General features: G+C 39.1%; 3 protein-coding genes across 6 annotated transcripts in view; 2 read left to right on the top strand and 1 right to left on the bottom strand.

Annotated features, from left to right (window-relative positions):
* LOC117213771 (neurogenic protein mastermind-like) overlaps positions 1-2,900 on the bottom strand; it is a 247,964-nt gene extending 245,064 nt beyond the window's left edge. For all 4 annotated transcript variants that reach the window (XM_033459403.1, XM_033459404.1, XM_033459405.1 and 1 more), the window contains exon 1: positions 1,770-2,900. In XM_033459403.1, coding sequence (XP_033315294.1) covers positions 1,770-2,261 — 492 coding nt within the window. In that variant the 5' untranslated portion in view covers positions 2,262-2,900. The remainder of the gene's footprint in view (positions 1-1,769) is intronic.
* Positions 2,901-5,040: 2,140 nt separating this feature from the next.
* LOC117213664 (elongator complex protein 4) lies at positions 5,041-7,058 on the top strand. The gene is made up of 6 exons (XM_033459201.1): positions 5,041-5,251; positions 5,329-5,466; positions 5,544-5,579; positions 5,653-6,272; positions 6,355-6,567; positions 6,640-7,058. The coding sequence occupies exons 2-6, from the start codon at positions 5,349-5,351 to the stop codon at positions 6,745-6,747; spliced, it is 1,095 nt and encodes a 364-aa protein (XP_033315092.1). The 5' UTR covers positions 5,041-5,251; positions 5,329-5,348; the 3' UTR covers positions 6,748-7,058.
* A 55-nt stretch (positions 7,059-7,113) lies between these two features.
* LOC117213665 lies at positions 7,114-14,813 on the top strand. Its single transcript, XM_033459202.1, has 6 exons — positions 7,114-7,832; positions 8,027-8,245; positions 10,016-10,198; positions 10,874-11,086; positions 12,456-12,663; positions 12,803-14,813. The coding sequence occupies exons 1-6, from the start codon at positions 7,770-7,772 to the stop codon at positions 14,344-14,346; spliced, it is 2,430 nt and encodes an 809-aa protein (XP_033315093.1). The 5' UTR covers positions 7,114-7,769; the 3' UTR covers positions 14,347-14,813.
* The last annotated feature ends 9,527 nt before the right edge of the window (positions 14,814-24,340 follow it).

Here is a 24,340-nt window from a genome sequence, read left to right as displayed (position 1 = left end):
TAATAAAAAAGTTATTCTACTGTTTAAAGATTGCTTCGAAAAAAAATATGTATTCGTTGTTAACCCACGCAACGTTGGAAAAAGCAGTTAAAGTAAGGTCAGGTTTTATCGATACGGGATAGCAACATTTTAGTTGCACTTCATAAAGCAAAGCTTGTAAGATTTATTTTCTTTTTTGTTAGATATTCATGAAATAACTACGCCATTTTCGAAACATATTTCTCGCGATAAACGATTCGGAAAATAAACCGATATTTTTCTAACTTGTTAAATATTCGAGCTTTAAAAAATATCGGACTTTAACGCTTGTTGACTCGCAAGCGTTGTATTGAACTTTGCAAGATGTTTGCAAGATTTATCTTTTATCAGATATTTCCCGGACTTATTGACTTATACTTTTGAAATGATTAAGTGTTAAAAATAATATTAAAAAAGCAAGAAACAGTCTAAGTTCATGAGTCGGTGATACTGCGAGTGGACAGTTTCGATATTTTTCGAACTTCTTCTTGTTTTTCTAAGTTAGTAGCTTTATTAAGAATTACACATAGAAAAAGAAATTTCAAGCTACATGAATTGTTATAATTTGTACCAGGGTTTACCTGTTATAAATTACCTGTTATATTGGAAAAATATACAGTTATGTATACTGAATGAAACAGAGGATAAATTTTAGATTATTCACAAGAATGAATTGAATTTTATGTACGAGCGGCATTTGCATATGATTGTATGTGCTACACGTAATTGCTAAATTATGCTTTTAATTGAATGACTCGTGTGTTCGAAACCTAATATAGAACAGCAGCAGCAATCAACAGTTTGAATGTTTTCTAACACGAGTGTATTCGAAAATCAACTTCTACTTGTATATTAACGGATATTATAATGTAAAAAAATAAAAGACTTGTAGATAAAACAATATCCTAGATTATAATCGCCAATAAAAAATTACGCGACCTTAAGAGACTCTAACCTTTCAGAAATATTTGTCAAATTGCCAGGGAATATTCCGAAAATTCGGTGAGCAAAACATTGCAAATATTATCAGTGCACGGTAACAGTTCATCGAGTGCTTTGTAAATGAAACTTGGTAGGATAGGTGTAAAGAGCATGGTATTTCATTACGCCCGCGCTTCGATTCCAAACCTGTGTAGTAGAATCTTGACCCGGCAAGTTGCCGAGTGCCGCTTACTCGCTATATACATACTACACAGTTTAGATGTTCTCAATCGCGTGACCCTCGACGATTGCGTTTCTGGATCGTGCACGCGCGCGCGCCTACATATTTGCACGATACACATCGTAACTATGAAGAAAGAGGAACGCTCCTCGATCGTAAATGTCCGAGCCTGCTTCATTTTCGACGAGAAAATTTGTAACGTATATCATCGATAATTTACGATGATCGTTAACAACCGATTATCGCGATGTTTGGAGTGGAACTCAAATCGTTCCGGATGAGTAAACACAATAGCACCGACGATACAATCCGTCGTCCCCGTCATCGTGTACGCGAAGCGTCATTAATCTTGCCCGTCGGTAGACGGAAGCGAGTGCACAAAATAACAAGGTCACGCGCGCGAAAGAGAAGAACATGCGATAAGAAGTTTGGAAGAAGAGGAAGGTTGACGACCGGCATGTACTTATGAAAGCGCGCGCGCGCACGCTCGCACCAGCGCGAGCACCTACGCTAGAACTCTGTAAACGCGCGCGACGAGGAACTCGAACGGGAGACAGACGAAAGCCAACAAGTAGAGTAAATGACTCACCACGTGAACGCTGGAGAGACCGACCGGCTCGCTTTGCTTCTTGTCCGTTTTCTTTACTTGTCGTTTCGCCTTACTCTCGAGGAAACGTTGTTTCAGCACCAGTGTGTCCTGAATATTCTGTTCGCACAAACCGTTGAAGCTTTGATCGAATCTCGGTATACAATCGGTCTGTCTACGCCGATAACTTTCGATCCTACGTCTGAGGCGATCCACAACCGCCTGTCTCTTGGGGGTGAGTACTTCACCCATGCCAGGTGCTTGACCCATTTGTTGCTGCAACTGCAGCTGTTGACTTGTTATATTCAACTGACCGGCCGCGTTCAAATCGTGAATCCCGGCTGATTGGGCTAGAACGGTGTTCTGAAGATTGTTTACGTTATTGGCGTTATTAGTATTGGTATTAGCCTGGCCCACGCAGACCGAGATTGGGCCAGGCGCAGTGCCGGGGGGGCCTTGCGGGGGCTGGCGGGGCAGGAGCCCCCCGGCCTCCATACAGCCCCCTAAATCCACTGCAGGGTAAGCCAGCTCAGTGAGAACCTCTGCTACCGAAGCGCCTGACGCACGCTACTGCTACTGCTGCGACCTCGTCTCCCGCCGTTGCCCTCCAGCCGGGCATCCTCTGCCACCCTGCCAATGTGACGATCCTCAACTTCCGGTCAAGACGCATTTGGAATATGTCGTCGCGTCGTTCGCGCCTCGACACCGCTGCACCGCGCGCTTAACTTCGTCCTGTCTTGTATAAACAACAACGCCGGTTATACTTTTCAACGATGTACCAAGCTTCGCGTCGATTGTCCGATCGTTTCACAGTTTCACTCAATTCGATACGTTCGATAGTATATAGCGTATAGCACGCACGGCCGATACACATAAGACACACGATATCACTCAATGTATAAATTCTCGTTGATATTGTCGTTCGATACGCACTCACGGTCCTTCGACAATTTGCTTTTTCATCAAACGATTAATCGCGAAGCTGAATGATAAAGCAACACACTATAAACAAAGTTCGTCACGTTTTACATTCCATGTGAAAGAAGTTTTCGAACTGTCACTGTTGACGAGACGCGCGCGAAGATTCGACAGTAGGACGGAACGTTCACCGCGCGCGACTAAGTTCAGGGCCTGGGAAGTCCGTGTATACAAGAGGCGCCCAAATTGCCACGCCATCTGATAGTGATCTTTACAACTAAGCGTAGTTGGCGCCACGTATGAAATTCATACTTTCTCAGATTCTGTTCAATACCAACTATGAGCGTTTATCGGTTACGAGATTGTGTTTTTATGTTTTTATATAATGTTTTCTTCGATGATAAATATATTTAACAAGAAAATACTACAAATTTACTGAAATTAGAGTATGATGTCCCGTGATATATATTTACAATTAATATACTGTTATATACATATATGATTATTTATATTATCCGGTCTAAAATGTATGCACGAAGGAATATGAAGTATTCTAGTTACTGAATCCTGTCTAGAAAATTGAAATAGAATGTTAACGAAAACATCTAATTAATAATAAACAAATATATTCTAAGCTTTTTTATCATTTACAAGTTAATAATCAATTTGCATAACCTTCTCAAATAAAAAGGTACAGATAAGATACAAATTACCTCGTTTCATAATCTACACAAAAACATATCCAAACTCACAGAAAATGGAACTGCTCTACGATTTACTGAAATGATAATCGATACAACACAACGTGTGAAGCAGCAGAAAAGTCGACATGTATTGGTCCTTGCATACATGCAGAAATATGTCTCCAATGCCCTCTTTAGTTGCTAAAGTTTAAGTACAATCTTTCAATAAGAAGCTCTCTCTAACCGTTTTCTCTCTCTTTTCGTTCTTTGTCTCTTTCACTCTCTCTTTCTCATAGCGTCGCACGTCCACGCGAGAGACGGGAAGCAAGATCGTAGTGGGAGTATGGGACAAGCTTTTCACGGGGTAATATCAGCTCTGGTTCGCGGATCAGACACACGCTTTACCAACGAAAGACTTTCTTGCGCGCGGAGGACGGTGTGCGAGCGTTCTACTGTCTCTACCGACCATGAGGAACAGTATATACGGTATTACACGGAAAACAGCAGCGTATGCCGCGTGCGCTGAATCTTTCGATTGTCCCGGAGCGTCGTCGAGTGCACGTTGGACGTCACAACAGGTAGTTGAGCGAGGGCAGCGTGCTGCGGCCTCTGTAGAAAGAAAGGAAAAGACTGAGAGAGCGAGCGAGAGATCGATAGATCGGCACGAGTGTGCTGGAAAAAGAAAACACGCCAATGGAAGGGGAAATGGTAGGAGAAGTAGGAGAAGTAGAAGGAAGGCGGCCGAGTGAGATATGCTAGAAAGAGAGAAAGATGGGATAGTAACAGAGAGGGGTTTTTCACTCTTGGTCGGATACCTCCGCACCGTGCCTGTGCACAACTGCCCGTGCCACAGCGCCACAGCTTTGAATCTACAATCTACATGCACGAGACGGGTTACTCACGCGTTCCCTTTGCTCCTTCTCTGTCTTCTTTCTAGACTATGTCCTTCTCCCTTTCTCCTACACTTACGTATTCCATTACCCCGCTATGGACTGCTCCCCTCTAACTCTAATATAGGGACGCGTTTCCATAGTTTGTCGTTTTAAGTCTTCGAAAAGTGATGGATAACATCTGAAAATTATTTTGTATAATACAAAAGTGTTTGAGGAATGTTTGTGATATTTTTACCTTTATGTTTTATTAGTATTTTTAAATGTATTTTTGATAATTTCTATCAATTTTTTAGCTATTTGTGTCAGTACGCATAGCATGCTTGATTATTAACAAATCAAATAAATTGATTTTATTGTTGTAGACATTATATGGGAGATAAATAATGCATATTAGAACTTAAAATCGCACACATAATTAATTAGATTACATAAAGGTTTCAAAGACTTTTAATGAAGTTATGTATACATTAAAGGATAGATATATAATTTAAACAACAGAAACAATTAGCCTTTTATGGAAAGAATTATGTGTAATGAATATAATCGATTTTGTAATCAAAATTATAGTTTATTAATTAAAATTATTGATATGACTGCATTCTAGCTGGAGAATTACAAACTATGAAAGGCGTCAGCTACCGACTGTAAACCAGCTGTATGTATTGCCATCTTTTGTCTATTTACCGTAATAAAAATTTCTACCTCGTTTGATAAACAACTCATTTTTGTAAATTTTTGATTTTTTATAATTTAGTCGCATATGTTTCGATAATTCCATTGTTCAACACATGTTGTATGTTATATTTTAATAATATATGGAATATATTATATGATGCGTATAAACATAACCTCCAAATGTAGACGAAGTTGTTACGACACGTAAATCAAAATTCGTCGTAAACAGTCACTTTTTTTTACTAAAGTTTTATCTTAAATAGCTTTGGCTTCGTATTGTTATTTTGTGTATGGAATATTTACTGTTATGCGTGAAGTAAGTGTTTTTTATGAAAAGAATTAATATTGTTAGTAAGATACAGATACTAAATAAACTGTATCGTCATTTTTTAGTTCAGAAATAGTTTTGAAAAATGGATCTAACTGCAGGAAAAGGTAGCAGAATTCCCTTTATACCGGGAACGAAACCCTCAATAAAGAATTCACAACTACTCGTTTCGACTGGAATTCCTTCCTTAGATCATATAATAGGTTTGAATTTATTTGCAACAATACAATTTTTATTATGATTCTCTATCATATTAATGCATTTCAATCTATTCTTTTAGGTGGAGGATTACCTGTTGGTTCTTTGTTTCTTATTGGTATGTAATAAATATGCTTATCTTACGAAAATTTACATATGAATAAAATGAACAAAATGACTTCAATTTTTAGAGGAAGATCGATATGGCACATATGCAAAAGTCATGTTAAAATATTTTATGGCTGAAGGCGTAGTTACAGCTCAACCACTATTAATTGGATCTAAAGATGTTGAAACATCACAGTTTGTGTCAGAAATACCAGCTGTTGTAACAGACACCACATCAAATGATCAATCACCCAATTCTGATGAGCAAATGAAGATTGCTTGGAGGTATCAAAATATGAAAATAATTGATACCTCCCCAACTGGAGGACAAGCTTTTGGTCATTTCTATGACCTTACAAAAAGAATGGAAAAAGAAGTAATCGAAAAAGCAGATATAACACAGTGGTACGATGATAATTGTCCTAAAAAAGACAATGCCTTTAACAATATGACATATTCAAACTTATTAAAATGTATTCAAGAGACTCTGAAGAAGGGAGGACACTCAATTTCAGAGACACCTACAAAAAGACAAGTTCTAAGAATTGCAATTCATTCCTTAGGATCTAGATTATGGTGCAGTGATTCTGTAAATGATTCACATCAAGATTTGTTCAAATTTTTGTATTACTTTAGAGCTCTTTTAAGATATTCTTATGCAGTTGCAGTGATAACAGTGCCTACAGAATGCTTTGAAAATTCGGTGCGTTTCATATTTATGTACTTTATTTATTAAACCTTTTATGTAAATATATATTCATTTTTTCATTGTTATTAATTTTTAGGATGCTACTGCACAACGGATTGAACACTTGTCGGATGTTGCAATTAAATTGGAATCATTTGCAGGCTCACAAAACGAAACAAACCCATTATTTAAGGATTATCATGGCTTATTGCATCTACAGAAGATGCTGGCTTTAAATACTATAGCACCTCATAATCCACAATCACGAGATCTTGTATTCAAATTACGTCGAAAGAAATTTGTCATCGAGGTAAACTGACTTTATAAATATAACAAAATTAGAGTTTGGCTATGTGTATGTATCTTCGCCGTTTTATTTTAGGTTTTACACCTACCACCTGAATTAGGAGATACTACTCAACGAGAACAAGATGAAACGATATCTCAGTTCGGATGTTCTAGTTCACCACATAAGAGCTTAGATTTTTAAGAAAATATAATGTTGTACGTTTAAAACAATTCCGCCTTTGTATAAAGAATTATTCTCCTGTCCTCTCGGCTTTTGCTTGTAAAAGCTTTTCGCTGATAAGTAACTACAGACGAGTGTAATACGTAATATTTGAGTCAGAAGTACATAGTACGCCGTGTGAATTAATGTAGACGGGAGGAGATAGGCTTCGTGAACACACAATAATACGCATGACACGCCTACCTACTCTACGGTATCATATCAAAAGTAAATTTTATTATAAATATTAAAAATATTAATATTATAATTGTTAATAAAAATCATTTTTGCATAACTAGAGTCTCACTCGATTTCAACAAAAATATTTAGAAAGTCAATTGAATTATGCTCCAATTATTCATGAAATTATAACATCATAGTTATATGTTCATTATCGTAGTTAATTATCACCAGCTTGCATTTTCGAATGTCATTTTTCACGAATCGAACATAAGAATAAAATTTTCACGAATGTGAACGGAAATAAACTAGTCGAGTGTTACTCATCCGTAACGATTACACCGATTAGCTGTAACTCCCCCTGTGTGAAGTTGGCCCGTACACCAGTTATATCTGTAACGATCACATAAGTACATGCATATGGACATTTCACCCCCTCCTGCGTGTCTTTTTTTGTTTCGTGCCTTTCTATTTCCTTCCGGTTCCATCCGGTCGGTCGCGCATGAGGACACGCGTAACGCAAGCGCACCTACAGATGCCAGTATTTGTACGGCACTGTGGAACTATCTATCACGCGGCGGCATTTCAGTCTTCAAGTTAATGCGAGCAAGTGCGCTTCGAAACTGATAAGGGAAAAAAAGAAAATATCGTCGGTGATAGGATCGTAAAAAAAGGAACTAAAATGAATTTTATCCTGCGCGTTAATGTTCTTATTTATCGCGACTATTAATGAAGTGTCATCGTGGGGGATTGACGTGACGAGTTGTCATTCTTTCGTTGCTGTCGCATACGCGTTCAGATAGAAAAGGATTTAATGAATTAAAATGGAAAGGAAAAACTTTGGTGTGTCGCGAATTTTCGTGTGTTGCACAAATGTCATTTTCCTGGTGAGTTGTGGAAAAATAAATGAGTTCATTTTTTGGATTACTATTATAAGATGAATAAAGTATTCAGTTTTTCCTATTTTTTTTTTTTTTTTATTGCAAGAGTAAACGAATATTTTTTTCAAATTAAAAATTATTAAAGCTTTATTTTAAAGATGACGATTATTGCAATTTAAGGATGCTGCCTTCGTTTTCAGATATCAGGTTTCGCGTTGATGTCATTAGGAGCATTGTTATTAGCCGATGATGAACGTATTCTACTGTCACGTTTATTGGGACCAGGGGATATACATCCTGATCAACCACTTTTTTATTACATGGCATTTGCAGTCGTTGGACTTGGATTTCTGATCACGCTCACGGGTTTGCTAGGATGCTGGGCAACTTGTCTCTATAATCGATGCGTTACAGTTTCAGTAAGAATCCATAAATTTCCCTTGTATACGCAACAGTAGAACAGATGGTTTCCAAGTGTCATTCACATTAGTGAAGTACTTAAAGGATCGATTACGATTTTTATATTGTTTCTCAATGTACTTTAAAAAATCTAATACACCTGAATGTTAAAATTAGAATACTAAATAGAAAATCGATTTAAAAAATTAAAAATTCACATGCTATACAAAGTCTAAGAAGCATTAAGCATTATATGCAGAAGCACTATTTCCCATTCAAATATCAGCGATATATCTACGCAGAAACATATTACAATGATACTTCTCTGACATCCTGTATTAACTTTCATATCCGGTTTCACATCCTCAAAATCGATATCCACAATAAAATTCCGAATTTACGAGCGATCTATGGTTATTTCTATAGTTATTTTGTATTATGCCGCGTTACAGTCTGAACACGCTTCTAAAGTAGTCGTGCATTTTAATCGTGCAAAAGTCAAGGTCTTCACGCGCTTCTTCGTCGGGGAGCTCGCTCGACAGACCAAACCGAAACCAGATTTCCCGCTTTGCCGGACTATGGTCACGCGTCGTTGCCCGGAAACGGATCTACATAAATCCAGGCACGCGTGCTCACGGAAGGAGGGCGCGTTCGCGTATCACGTAAAAACAGCAATTATTTTTCAGTGTGTGGCTTATTAGACGAGCGAACGCGTGATAACATGTGAAAATACAATATGTTTGTAGGCTATTGAACGTTTGTGTCAGGATGTAAAATTCAAATAAGTGACGACGTGAAAGTTATGGAAGGTCAATTAGCTGCAAATACACGGAGATCCAACTTTTTATTAGTAACAGTCTGGTAACAAGATGCAGGTAGAAGGTGTGACCGTCTGAGTCAACGAACGAGACGTGCTTCTCCTGTTTCACTTGTAAATGGTGTTGATGAGAGATACACATGCATTCTCATTTTTAACAGTATTTTCTTGTTATATATGATTTGCAAATTCATAATATGACGATGGGGTATGATGGGATACGTGTATGATTTGAAAATATTATTTAATTTGATTCAATTAAAAATTATAGTTATTTAATTTGAAATTATAGAATAGAATGATTTCGTTTTTATGTGATTACGAGATTGACACATTTGAATTTGAACTTGCTTTCATACAGCTTTAATTCCAACGAACAGAATCAGTTAGTGGACATATAGACATTATCAGTGGCATTTTTCTGACAAACGTTTCCTTTTCTCCTTAAAGGATTAAAGTAGGTGAAATGCATTAGAGTAATTTATCTAGCAACTGTACCGTTTAAAGCGATTAAGAGAGCATTGCTTGGAAATTGAAATAAATAAGCGTAGTACTCCCAAAAAGTACAACGTAACAACCATACTAAATTACTTTCTCATATAACATATTACAGAAGTTAACTCGATCATTTAACAATTATAAATAATTATAACAGTTGATCATATAAATATGTATAATACATTATTATCACCAGTCAATTAACTTCATGTACTTAATATATGAATACACATACATTTGTATCACGTGGTAGCACGGAATAATAAGAATTACATTGTTTCATACACCGCGAAAATACAACTAAACGATTCCAACATTAAATATTCAATAACCGGTAAACCATTCAAGTACTATCTCTTAATTATATCACTCGTTACTTTTTACTTTACATTTTTACCTTTCATTCGTACTGTTTGCTTCTTGCTACTGCCTCTTAATTACTTCACTCATTACATTTTACTCTGTATTTTTTCAGTATCTCATCACGATAATCCTGCTATTACTTGGCGAATGCACTGTGTGCGTTCTAGTGGTATTCTGGCCTCACATTCTGGGCATTGATGTTCGACCAGCACGATTGATACGAGCTTTGCAACGTAGTTACGCTGTTCCTGGTCGAGAGCAATTCACAGCAGCTCTTGATCTCGCGCAAACAGCGGTACGTTCCCATATACAGTGATTCATTTTTATGCATATATCGTGCGTCTTACATAAAATGTTCTGAAATTTTGATCCGAAGATGTACAGAGTCGGATGTACATGTTGCAAGATTTTTATTGCAAACATATATTTAGTAATAAATTAGCTTGAATTGCCATCGTAAGCATATAGTAACCGTTAAACATGATCTCATTAATATTAGATAATCAAAGAAATTTATGTCATTTTATTCAGTAGAGACATAGAAACAGCGCGAATTTGCTTAGTTACCTGATATAAACTATCATCTAAATATTAATTAACTCAATTACAAATACTATTTTTTGAAAACGTAGTTGATCAATTTGACTTATGAGAGGTTCGTACAAACATGATAAACGAGTCTTGTTACAGCGTTAGTGAAATTTCAAAATATTTCGTATGAGACATGTAATACATTTGCAAAAGGTTTTTGCATGTGATCGAATATTTTCGCGAACAACTATACCCCTGAGGTAAAGCGATTTGTAACGAGTTAACAAAGATAGTCCCGATGCACATGATCGACGATCGATCCAATCTCATGAGCGTTTACTTTGATTCTTCGAAACTGGTCATTGTTTGATTAATCGACTGGCAAAAGGCAGTCACACAGTACACACCTTCCGATGTGAAACTGCGCGGATCTTTTCAGTTTGCTTGCTGCGGCATAAACGGAAGTAGCAATTACGGTACCTCGTGGTGGCGACTACAGGAAGTCGGTCGACGAGAATTAGTGGTGCCTCTCAGCTGTTGCACCCTGAATAACGTAAACCAGACCGATTCTTTCCTCAACCCTGAACCTGCCAATCTTACTCTCTGCCAGGCTTTGAACCCTGCCGAACATCAATACGCCCGCCATACGACGGTACGTATCGTTAATCAGGATGTTGTTGATTATGCGAATGGAATCGGGAGTAAACTCGACAAACATTGGGATAAGCGATAGGTTCATTGATATGATAATGCAGAATTGTAATTGTTGGAAGTTGTGAGTCGATGGTTGGAAGGATATAAGAGTTGAGTGTTTAGTTAAGTAAAAATGTTTATGATAGGTGTTTATGGTAGGTGTGTTTTTAAAATGTATGTTGTAAAAAAATATTTGTTTTATATCCAATCACGGCGTGCCAAATATTTATTTTCCTCTCTACTAAAAAAATGAAATTTTTAATCTTTCTGGCTATAATATGCCACTTTCACTTTCCCTGTAAATTTTCACGATAACTTTGTCGCTTTGATGAATGGAAAATCGAGGCGAAATGAAAACAACCGTCGATGTTCTTTGTGTCGCACACGCACACGTTTAATAATGACCCGCATGCAAATATCACAGTCTAAGGGAAATTCAGTCGGATACGGGTTGCGTAAAAGCGGCATTGATGTATCGTGTAATCTGTATCGTATCTGGGTACAGACGTATCCGTCGGTAAAACTCGATGGAAAAAGTAAAGTTGACTCATTGTGCGAGAAAGTTTCCTTATCTCTCTTCCTCGCTGAGTGTTAAATATCGCGGGACTGCGCAGAAACTGAATACAGATTGAAATGTCATCGCGCGTTGACACTACTGTTATACAAATGGCATTATATCCATATACAGACCATATTTATAAAAGACTATACATCTTAATTTACAAATGAACTCATTATGGACTTCGAAATGTAAAGAGATATGTCACATATACAGGGTGGTTGGTGATTGGTGGTACAAGCGGAAAGGGGGTGATTCTACGCGAAGAAAGAAGTCGAAAATATAGAATAAAAATTTTTCGTTTGAGGCTCTGTTTTCGAGAAAATCGACTTTGAATTTTCACTCGGTACGCGTGCACTTTATCACGTCTCGTTATAACGGATCTCACTGTAGATCGTTGTCTCGATTGATGTTATTTTTTTAATTTTTAAAATATTAAAATTTTTAAATTTTTATTCTATATTTTCGACTTCTTTTTTCGCGTAGAATCACCCCCTTTCCGCTTGTATCACCAGTTACCAACCACCCTGTATAATAATCACAAAATACTTCAAGATAGTTTAGAACAGAGGAAATGGTTTTAGAGAATTTCCAATATTCTTTCTACTTTAATATTTTTTTTATTCTTTTTTGACCTACTCAATTATTTTGTGTTAAATTTGCGTGACAAGTTATTAACTCCTGTATTGCCAAAATTGTTCTTTTCATATTTTACATTTTCAAAAGGAACAAAAACATATTTATAAGCAAGCATGTATTATTTTTGTAGGGTTGTTTAGAGATGTTGGAGAAATGGACCCAAGACCAGGCAATAATACTGCTCACGATCGGACTCGCGGTGATTTTCGTGGAAGTAGGTGCACTTCTAAGCACATTCTTCGTCTGTTCAAAGGGCGGTAGGAGAACCAAATCTCAAGCATCGACGTTTACATCCACGCAAACGCTTAGTCCGTTTAGCGAAAGTGACCACGACTTTGGTAAGAGATGCTTTCGTCTTTAATCTTCGTCTTTGTTTGCGAAATAGAACTTATTGTTAATCGTTTACAGGACTGGGAATCGAGAATCGAATGCATGCAACCGGAACGACGTTTGGCACTAAATCATGAAGGTGGCTAGAGGGCAGTGAGGGTAAATCATCAGGTGACATTAAGAATATAAAAATTGCGTCAAGTTTGTCTAGACTTAACGACGTGAGAAGATTTAGCAAAAGTATAATCGAAGAATGGAAAAACCCGCCCAAATTTGAAGATGGCGTGTTACGAAGCGATCAACTGTATGAGGAACGCGCGATAGATGTTGTGCCAGATTATTTCCATAAAACTTGCTCGAAAGAGATGAACGATCTCGAAAAAGACCGGCACGATAAAAGGGACGCGGGGAAATCACAATCACATAATAGTAGCGGGACTGTCAGGAGTATTCCAATAAAAAATTATCAGGCCTCGATAGCGCATAATATTGGGACACTTAGACGATCAGAGGCGCCTCAACTTCAATTTGAATCTTCGATGTCCGAGCCTGATAAAAATTTCGACGTAACAAAATATAGAACTCTGTCTTCTCCACAAAACGAAAACGAATCTCAAAGTCGACGATCAGTCACAACTTCGAAACGCCGGGAAACCTTGAATCCTGCCAGGAGATCCTGTCACTCTTGCGATTACCAGCGCGAAATTCAAAGTGGGCACCGTAAGATTAATTCGAAGTTAAAGACGTTAGACAGAAGGATAACCAAAAGCGAACATAACGTTTCCGTGCAAAAAGACGATCAAGATTTCAGCGATTTTGGTGAGTATTTTTACAAATCTTCGTCTCAAAAGTTTAATACTACTCGTCGAAGATCGAAAGATACAAAGGTGAAAGGACAATCTAACAAGGAAACCGTGGAAACCGATGGTTCCAAGCATTTGAGGAATGAGAAATCCCGAGTTAGAAGCAAATGGGGCACCATTAATTTAGAACGTGGACACGTTGGTCAAAAGATATCGGCATACGAGGAGAATGCTAAGCGCGGTAGTCGTAACAAGGAGACTTTCGACACGTATCAAGTATTTCCTGAAATAAAAAAGCATCGAGCCATTGGCGTGCCATTGGTAGGCATGCATAATGCATGTGGTTTGCCTGTAGTTGCATCCTGGCACGATCACGAGCTACTAGAACCTTTGAGAGTCAAAGGTAGAGTTTTAGGGACATTGAGACCGATTTTCAAAGAATCACGTTCTTCGATGAATTTCCGCCATCGAACTCATCCTAAAAGAAAAACACCAACGAATCAGAGCATGTCTAGAAAGAATCGACCGTCAGATTTGAGAGAATCCGATAAAAAGATCGATTATCCATCGATAAAATCGTTAGTTTCTTTGAGAGCAGACACGGGAGAAGTTCGGAGAAGGAGGAAACGTAGACCATCGTTTAAAACGAAGAAAAGTGGTACTACATTTTCGTCTAAAAGTACTACGAAACGAAGGCGAAGATCGGATGGAAGAAAAGATAAAGAAAATACTTTGACTGGTAGTTTTCGTAGGAATTCGTACGAAGCTGGCAGCAAAAGACAAACTTTGTACGCGAGGGATAATGGAGAGGACGCTGTACAAGTTCTCAAAAGTTTATGTTTAAATCCATTAGCTCGAACGAAACCAGAAACAGATATGATATGGTAAAATCAATGGAACAAATATTTTTGATTGAGCAGTCATGAAAAATCATAAATATCATTCAAGTTCATACAATAATAACGAAAACCGTGTAGTACAATCGTTTAATTAGGATTACCTTAATCTTTTATTTGCAATAAATGATATATGTTACTGTATTGATTAAAAAATAATTGTAATTCGTACGAATAGGATATTAGTATATGCATTATATGCTTTGTAAATGTGCTCCATTAATTGTATTGTATCCTTGGATGTTATAATAAAACAAAACCCTTGCTACCCTCGCTGGAAGTATTCAAGTATGTTAATGAGAGACTTTAAAAAATATTCCTTTAAATATTTTAAATATGTATGTAAGATTATATTAATCAATACTTAAAGGACAAATATCTTTATATATTTTGCCGTATTATACTTCAATTATGTTCTAATGTTAAAATATCCATTAAAATTGAATAAATCATGCTCAATAAATTAAATTTCTATAATCGGACATTTGGTGATCCAAACTGGACTGTTGCGTAGTTCTTGGCTTGGTATCGTTTTCCAAAGATTAGTCAACTGATTAATTTTTGGAAAAGGATGCCAATTACCAGGTCTCACCACGAGGAGGTGACTACGCACGAGACCCGCCCATGAGTGATTCAACATTATGCATCGGTCTCGACATTCAACCTACTGGCAAGAATGTCGAGTTCTGACTCTACTTCATGGGCCTGCGTAAAGAGATAGTTATTTCGTAACATAACCGCGAAACACCTATCTCCTACGCAGCAGTTACACGAATCTTAACAAACGCAAAACAACATACATAACACACCATCTATCTCCCACACAACGATTACATCGATCAGTACAATAATTCGCAACCCTACTGGCCGCATTCGGTATCAAAGACACATTTGTCTAACTTGGAACGAAAGAAACAATATGGGGCTACTACGGAAAAGGAGCCCCAACAATCAGACGGTGAAAAAAATACCGCGGCGCGCCCGGAACGAACGAAATCACGATCTCTCGAAAGAACTAACAAACCTACATGACGTACCCCCGTGCACCGGATAACCCTAAGGTTCAGCGGAAAGCCCAAGCATTGACCTTCGCCCGATTCCTGTCACGTCGTCTGGATCTTATCACGGTCGATGGCACCAACCGATGATACTCGCGATCCAGCAAATAGGCCTGCGATTTAACACACTCCAACTGAACAAATGAAGGCCCGGGGAGGGACCGCTGAACAGGATTACAAAGGCAAGGCCCCAACTGCACAGTGGGGTCCACCCCCGCGGGTTCGTCACTTGAACAGGATTACGGAGGACGTGAAATGCAGGTCTCTGCCCGAGTACCGAAGTACCAATCGGACAGTATTGAGAATCGCAGGTATCACCAGTGCGATGACAACTCCCGTGATTCGAGGCAAACGACGAGCAGTCGTCGAGTAGTCATCAAGACAGAGGTGTGCTTGGGGCGACTTACGAATCCAAAGAGTTGCCCAGTGCACGTTGACCCGCACGTACCCGGAATACGCGCGAGCGAGTACGTCACGCTACGGTTTGAAAGAACTGAGCGACCGTGAACCGATAAATCGTGGGAACAATTTTTCCAATGTGGTAAGCGAGGGTATCACGAGAGACGAGATTTTTATTTTTCGTTCCAAGATAGATAGGTATCTTTGTACAGAATGAGCTTACAATGCACATAACATAGGTATCTATCTTAAGATTAATTAAGGCTAAAACGCTCGCATCCCACGGTGTCCCGCGATGTCCCACGATGTCCCACGATGTCCCACGGCGCCCCCGCGGGGGGGTCTTAGTCCGGTCTAGATCACCAAAACAATTTTGGATGATCAAGACCAGACTATATTGAAGTAGTTTTTAGCTTGATATCGTTTCTCAAATAATAATACTAATTTTCAAAATAGTACTTGGTGTATTATTATTTGGGAAACGATACCAATTACCGGGACCCACCACGAGGAGGTAACTACGCTCGGGTCCCATTTATATAAACAGTTTTTAAGCATTGGAAGGAGAGATGTAAAATTATTTTATAATAAAGCAACATTGTAGCGGCGATATTGTTTTGCCGATTTAATACGATATCCATTTTTATCATTTTAATAGTTCCTGCAAACTAAGACTAAATTCACACTTCCTTAATACTAGTTTTCGACTATCAATTAGTTTGAACAAAATTCTCTTAGAGGCTTTTGGTGATCCAAACTGGACTGTTGCGTAGTTCTTGGCTTGGTATCGTTTTCCAAAGATTAATCAACTGATTAATTTTTGGAAAACGATGCCAATTACCAGGTCTCACCACGAGGAGGTGACTACGCACGAGACCCGCCCATGAGTGATTCAACATTATGCATCGGTCTCGACATTCAACCTATTGGTAAGAATGTCGAGTTCTGACTCTACTTGATCATGGGCCTGCGTAAAGAGATAGTTATTTCGTAACATAACCGCGAAACACCTATCTCCTACGCAGCGCTTACATGAATCTTTACAAAGGTAAAACAACATACATAACACACCATTTATCTCCCACACAACGATTACATCGATCAGTACAAATATCGTACAATAATTCGCATCCCTACTGGCATCATTCGGTATCAAACACACATTTATCTAACTTGGAATGAAAGGAAGAAAATGTAGCTACTGACACTGTATATACCATTTCGAGTCTCGCAGAAGACATATACGAGTCGCTGTACTAAACTAGTTATCGTTCTATTTTTTTGCGACACTGTAAGATATTGAAGATACTGAAAAGTTATAAACTCTAACGTATTCTCAATAAGTATCCCTTAAAAATGGGAAAGCAAGAAAATGCCCGATGAATCAGATGATAATGGAAAAAAAAAAATCGCGCCGCGCCCGAAACGAACGAGATCGCGATCTCTCGAAAGAACTAACAAACCTACGCGACGTACCCCCGTACACGAGATAACCCCGAGGTTCGGCGGAAAGCCCAAGAATTGACCGTAACTCGATTCCTGTTTCGCCGTTCGAAACTTACACGAGTCGCGGTCGATGGCGCCGACCGATGATGCTAGTGATCCACGGGTAATTCAGCCGTGGATCCGGCACATAGGCCAGCAACTTAACACACTCCAACTGAACATGTGGAACCCGGGGATGGACCGCTGAACAGGATTACGAAGGCAAGAGGCCTCAACTGAACAGTGGGGTCCACTCACGGGGAGGGACCGCTGAACAGGATTACGAAGGCATTGACCTCAACTGAACAGTGGGGTCCACTCCCGCGGGCCCGAACAGAATTACGGAGGACGTGAAATTGCAGGTCCCTGACCGAGTACCAAAGTACCAATCGGACAGGACTGCAGATCCACGACTGAATCCCCAACAGATTCGCTAGCATCACCGGCGCGACGACAACTCCCGCGATCCGATGCGAACGTCGAGCAGTCGTCGAGCAGTCACCGAGACAGAGGTGTCCTTGGGGCGACTTACGAATCCAAAGAGTTGTCCAGTGCACGTTGACCCGCACGTACGTGGAATACGCGCGAGCGAGTACGTCACGCTACGGTTTGAAAGAACTGAGTGATCGCGAACCGATAAATCGCGAGTACAAGAAGTACTGTGTGGTAAGCGAGTGAAGGGAGACGAGATCTTTCTTTTTTTCGTTCTAAGGTGGATAAATGTCGTTGTACAGAATGAGCTCACAATGCACTCAACATAGGTATCTACCTTACGATTAATTAAGACTAAGACGCACGCATCCCACGATGTCCAACGGTGTCCAACGTTGTCCAACGGTGTCCCACGATGTCCCACGGCGTCCCACGATGTCCCACGGCATCCCACGATGTCCCACGGCGTCCCACGGCGTCCAACGGTGTCCAACGGTGTCCAACGTTGTCCAACGGTGTCCAACGTTGTCCAACGGTGTCCAACGTTGTCCAACGGTGTCCAACGATGTCCAACGGTGTCCAACGATGTCCAACGGTGTCCAACGGTGTCCAACGGTGTCCAACGATGTCCAACGACGTCCAACGGCGTCCAACGGTGTCCAACGGCGTCCAACGATGTCCAACGGTGTCCAACGATGTCCAACGATGTCCAACGATGTCCAACGGTGTCCAACGGTGTCCAACGATGTCCAACGATGTCCCACGATGTCCAACGACGTCCGAGTCCCACGGTGTCCAACGGTGTCCAACGGGCGTCCAACGGTCCAACGATGTCCAACGGCGTCCAACGATGTCCAACGGTGTCTAACGGCGTCCCACGGTGTCCAACGGCGTCCCACGGTGTCCAACGGCGTCCCACGGTGTCCAACGGCGTCCCACGGTGTCCAACGGCGTCCCACGTTGCAGTCCAGTTTAGATTATCCAAAATTCTCTTCGTGTCTTTTCGTAATCCAAACTGGACTGTATTAGCGTGGTTCTTATCTTGGTATCGAATTATTGTGCAATGTTTGTACTTATCGATGTATTGGTTTTCCAAAAGTTAATCAACTGATGAATCTGCGAGAACGATTACATCCATCAGTACAAGCATTGCACAATAATTCGCAACCGTACTGGCAACATTCGGTATCAATGATACATTTGTCTAACTTGGAACGAAAGAATGGAAATGAAACTATTGACACTGCATATACAATCTAGGATCTTGCAGAAGAGACATACGACTCGTTGTACTAAACTTATGAAAATATCGAAAAGTTATATACTCCAACGTTACCGCAATATGCTTCTTTTAAAAATGGGGAAACGGGAAGAAGCCTGAACAATCAGACAATGGAAGAAAAATCATTTCGGTATCTAGCATACATATTTAATATGCTATGAAATGTTCATGTATGTAATTGAAATCTACTTTCTGCCAATTGATAAATTTGAAACAAACTCATTTACTTGATGTGGTATATGAAAGAAACAGGTATCTTTAAAACGAGAACATTTTATACATGAAAAATAAACTACTAATAATGGTTAATTATAGATCAAATTACTATTGATTAAATTTTAGCAAATATAGAGAATCATTTGTATCTTTTTGATCGAAACGAAGGGTTACGATGAGAACAAGAATTTTAAGTAATTGAATTTAATCTGAATTAAAAAAAAAAAAAATTCAATATGAAATTCGAATATTTATAAAATTCTATATTACTGTTAAAAGATTGAAAATATCGCGGTCGAAAAAATATTAAAAGTCATGGTTCTAAGAACGAACAATCACCAGCGCTGATTCCAATTGCAATGAATTAAATTTTAAAAAATATTATAAGCCTTCATAGCAACATTAAGATATTTCATTATAATACTTTGTTGCGCATGAAATCGCTCACAGTTTCATATATGTAAATCTATATATAATATACATTCGTAATAAAGTTTTGTATTTTAGCAGTTATGGTAACGTTAACGCTGACCAAGAAACATGTCTTATAGCAGTATTTTCAGTAATAAACGTGGTAATAAGGGGGGCTGAAAAGGAAACAAAGCAGTAGCCAGAAGGGCTACTAAAATTCAATCGTATTCCACTCTATATAAACCCGATCAACACGCCGAGAGTGGAACTGAATATTCTTGTTTCGCAACACTAATTTACTACTAATATTTATGAAGCAGAAAATTTTCAAAATCAAACCGCGATGAGTGCTTCGTTATATCTGCAATATCGATAATCTACCATTAAAAAAAAAAAAAAAATTAAGCCTGAAAATTCCCGATATTTGATACGCAACACTAATAAGTATAAATCTACGCACTCGTATTTTAGTAATACGCAACACTAATAGCGAGAGATCGAAGTGCAACCATTTAAGAGGTTGCTGATGAACGACCACACTTGCACAGCTCTTGCAGCTGAACGTGTGATCCAGGAACAGTGTCCGACAATTGCAGTCGGGGGGTTAGGGCAGTTTGTGAACGCAACACTACTTAACAAAACGCGATCATTTATTATCGCAACGCTAAAAGGAAAAATAAGCAGAACTCGCGATGGAACAATATCGCAACGCTAACTCTTATAGTGAATTTAATAAAAATTACTATTTACTATATAAAAAAGCTACTTTAAATATTCTGATATTGCTACTTGCAATACTATAAAATTAACTGAAAACTAACATTTTTATAATCTAATTTTTAACAATAGAAAACAGAATAAATTCTGATACGTATAATTCTATAAGAAATTCTAAAAATTTATAATAAAATTTGCAAAAGACAATCGCGATATCGTAATTCGCAACTCTAAAGCAAACGCGATTATCATTTTATCGCAACTTTAATTCAAACCGTAATCATTTTCTCGCCACACTAATTAAAAGCCGCGATGTTATTTCGCAACTCTAATACAACCCGTAATTAATTTGTCGCAAAACTAATAAGAAAAATCGCGATTTGCCCAATGGGACGATGGACCGATATATACATCGGTCAAAAAAGCAAACTACTACTACTACTACTGCTACTACTACTACTACAAGTACTAAAATCGAGCATAGTGACAAAGTAGTAACAATAATGACTTCCCATGCTCTGGATGACCCAGAGGATGGGGAGCCATTAGTAGTTGCCCTCTTGAGTGGCAGTTTGCCGGGCCTCTTCGGCTTATAGCCTCTTCTTTCTTCGGGCGCAATGCCCGCTGAAACTTAAATCTAAGCTCGAGACTTCTAAATCGCAAACAAAAAAAAAACTTACCAAGGAAAAATAAAAATATAAACCGCGGAAGCTGATTGAAGTGCACATGGACTGACCAACGATCACAGCAGTGATCGTTGCTCACTCGCATGTGCGTGCTCGAGCAATAAACGTTCGTTTCGACCCATTCGCGACCGCGACCGCGAAATTCGAAAAATCGAAAGGCAAAACCAGAGACGAGAGCATGCTCTACTCGTGCCAGTTTCACCGTCGATTTTTCAAATCAGATTTCCAGAAACAGGTTGGTCACACGAAAACGCGCCTACCCGACCAGAGACTGTGCCAACCTGTCCGGCCCTACCTACTTATAATTAACAGACATACCAGAAAGTATACTACCTATCCTACCTAGCGCTATATTTAAAAAAATGGCAAAACAGGCACACCAACACACTCGCTCCACGGTTCTCACACAAACGCTCGGGCGCAAAGGTCCTACACTAGAGAGGACGTCCCGGGACGCCTCCGACACCCGAGCTTAACGCACAACATGCACACTCTAAGGTACGTACCATTTTCCTGAAATCGACTGACGAAGGCTAGTGGCCATTGCGTAAAACGTGATAAAACACGTCTGAGGAAATGACATCGTTAAAATAAACGTAAGTAAACTTGGAATTATAATTATAATTTACATCATATTTAAAGCGGGGTTACACTTAATCGCGTGGGCGATATTATCACAAATTGTGATTGTATCGAGACGTAAATTGAATCGATATATGTTTCGACATTTTTAATATTTGATGTTTTAACGAATGAAAAAAAGCGACGCAATTCCACGGCCTAACAATACACACACATAACGTGGAAAATACGTCGTGCACGGTACACTAACGCATCGTCAGTCGCTGATAAATTATTACATTACTTAATTCTAGATCATCGTGCCCAATGTCTCTCTCCCATTCAAGTAGCACCTGGGCACGTGAATGAGATCCTGACAATGGGCACGGAAAGGGTTAAACCTGAAAATCCTGATCTAAAAAGATGATTAGTTTGTGTAATTTTTATTTAACGGACTAACGTTCTTTGATTTTATATTTTACTATTTTGTATCTGATTAAATTTACTTTATTAATTTAATAGTAATCAAGTAACTCTACTTTATTAATTTAATAAATCAGAACAAAATTTTAATATTGCATAAAGGTAGCGTTAATTGAAAAAGACTGTGACTCGATCAAATGGAGTAATTGACTTCAAATGTATTACTAAGAAAGAAATAATCTCAGGCAATCTCTTTATCAAAGCATATACTCGAAAGTGCAGAAGCAGTGTTCAAAATTATTGCTTTGATTCAAAAATCTGCCTGTCGCGAAGTGTCTTCTTGCACGTAAAATTTCACATATTCTTGTACGGGAAAAAATGAATTTTAACTCGTAGTTTAAATTCTAGCTAAAGTGAAATAAACGAACGTGACTTAATATTGTCACGATTAATTCATTGCTTAAGAACAAGTATATTTATGTCAAACAAGTATATTCGTGTATATATTTGCCATTTGCAAATATTCATACGGAATGTTAACATGCATGCTTATAAATAACACGAATATATTCTCAAGTGTATGTATTTAAACTAATTATTATAATCGCGCTGTGCAAGAAGACCTATCCTAAACTAATAAATTTAAAAAAAGAATGTTACTACTCACGGGTATAAAAAATACCCGCGGTCACTATGCTCGCAACAAAATTCTACGTAATACAACCGGTCACCCGTGCCGATTCGGACCTTTCATCCTACGACATGATTGAGTGACCGGAGGAACAAAAATGCATGCGACTCACCGTTCGATGCGGAGAAACAGAGGACGTTACCCTGGATGCTGCGGTATCCCAGCGAATATCATCAGGGAGACTAACATCAGGCAGGAACCGTGTAAAGTCCAGTGGTGAAAATGGTGGTTGTTTATGGGCGGGTGAGGGGAGGGGGGTGAGAAAGAAGCGAAACGTCGTTTCGACAATTTTCTTCTTTTTCCTATCGAACGTTTATTTAGAAAATACTGCTATTTTTTTACACTTAAAAATTATTATTAAGTAATTGGAACAAGTTTGAAAAATATTATTTAGTTGAAAATTGTAAGATATTTCTCGATAGCGAACAAATGCTTACGAATACCGCGAATGCAATGCAATCGTTTGCAAGAATTATACTGTTCGCAATTAGAATATATACTATGAATTTTCGTTATTAGAATACGAAATATACATTCCACTAATACACTATAGTCGCGTGTTATAAATATTGGAAAATATTTGCAAGGACTCAAAAGTTCGCCACTTAAATATACTTAAAGAATACTGCACAAACGCGCGCGAAACCTTGTTTCGAGGTATTTGAATCCAACTGTTACTAAGTTGCAAGTTTATGACGTTATAACTCAATTTGAAACAATAAGATAATTCGTCAAAAATTGGCTTGAAATAAGAGAATGATTTCATACATCGGGATTTTTCAGAAGAATCAATGGACTCGCGCGACGCACTCCTGTGCACAAAATAACCGCAAGATTCAGTGGAAAAAAAGAATAGATTTTTATATCTCGTTCCAAGTCAGATAAGTATCATTGTACAGAATGGGCTCAGAATGGATTCGACATAGCCAAGACATATCCCACGGTGTCCCACGGTGTCCCACGGTGTCCCACGGTGTCCCACGGTGTCCAACGGTGTCCAACGGTGTCCAACGGTGTCCAACGGTGTCCAACGGTGTCCAACGGTGTCCAACGGTGTCCAACGGTGTCCAACGGTGTCCAACGGTGTCCAACGGTGTCCAACGGTGTCCCACGGTGTCCAACGTTGTCCCACGGCGTCCCACGTTGCAGTCCAGTGTAGATCATCCAAAATTCTTTTCGCGGCATTTGGTGACCCACACTGGACCGACGATGTCCCACGTTGCAGTCCAGTGTAGATCATCCAAAACTCTTTTCGCGGCATTTGGCGACCCACACTGGACCGACGACGTCCCACGGTGTCCAACGTTGTCCCACGGCGTCCCACGTTGCAGTCCAGTGTAGATCATCCAAAATTCTTTTCGCGGCATTTGGTGACCCACACTGGACCGACGATGTCCCACGTTGCAGTCCAGTGTAGATCATCCAAAATTCTTTTCGCGGCATTTGGCGACCCACACTGGACCGACGACGTCCCACGGTGTCCAACGATGTCCCACGATGCAGTCCAGTCTAGATCATCCAAAATTCTGTTGGAGGCTTTTGGAGACCCAAACTGGACCGACGGTATCCCACGGTGTCCCACGTTGCAGTCCAGTGTAGATCATCCAAAATTCTTTTCGCGGCAT

Source organism: Bombus bifarius, unplaced genomic scaffold (genome assembly GCF_011952205.1).
Source record: "Bombus bifarius isolate JDL3187 unplaced genomic scaffold, Bbif_JDL3187 scf7180000009125, whole genome shotgun sequence".
NCBI lineage: Eukaryota > Metazoa > Arthropoda > Insecta > Hymenoptera > Apidae > Bombus > Bombus bifarius.
The sequence above is the reverse complement of the archived record's forward strand: the minus strand, read 5'-3'. Positions and strand labels throughout refer to the sequence as shown.

Excerpts from the sequence above, each read along its gene's own strand:
- LOC117213665 (XM_033459202.1), top strand. The coding sequence starts at position 7,770 with ATGGAAAGGAAAAACTTTGGTGTGTCGCGAATTTTCGTGTGTTGCACA. Across the intron at positions 10,199-10,873 it reads TTGATCTCGCGCAAACAGCG|TTTGCTTGCTGCGGCATAAA; the intron begins GTACGTTCCCAT and ends GGATCTTTTCAG. Across the intron at positions 11,087-12,455 it reads AATACGCCCGCCATACGACG|GGTTGTTTAGAGATGTTGGA; the intron begins GTACGTATCGTT and ends TTATTTTTGTAG.
- LOC117213664 (XM_033459201.1), top strand. The coding sequence starts at position 5,349 with ATGGATCTAACTGCAGGAAAAGGTAGCAGAATTCCCTTTATACCGGGA. Across the intron at positions 5,467-5,543 it reads TTCCTTAGATCATATAATAG|GTGGAGGATTACCTGTTGGT; the intron begins GTTTGAATTTAT and ends CTATTCTTTTAG. Across the intron at positions 5,580-5,652 it reads TGGTTCTTTGTTTCTTATTG|AGGAAGATCGATATGGCACA; the intron begins GTATGTAATAAA and ends TTCAATTTTTAG.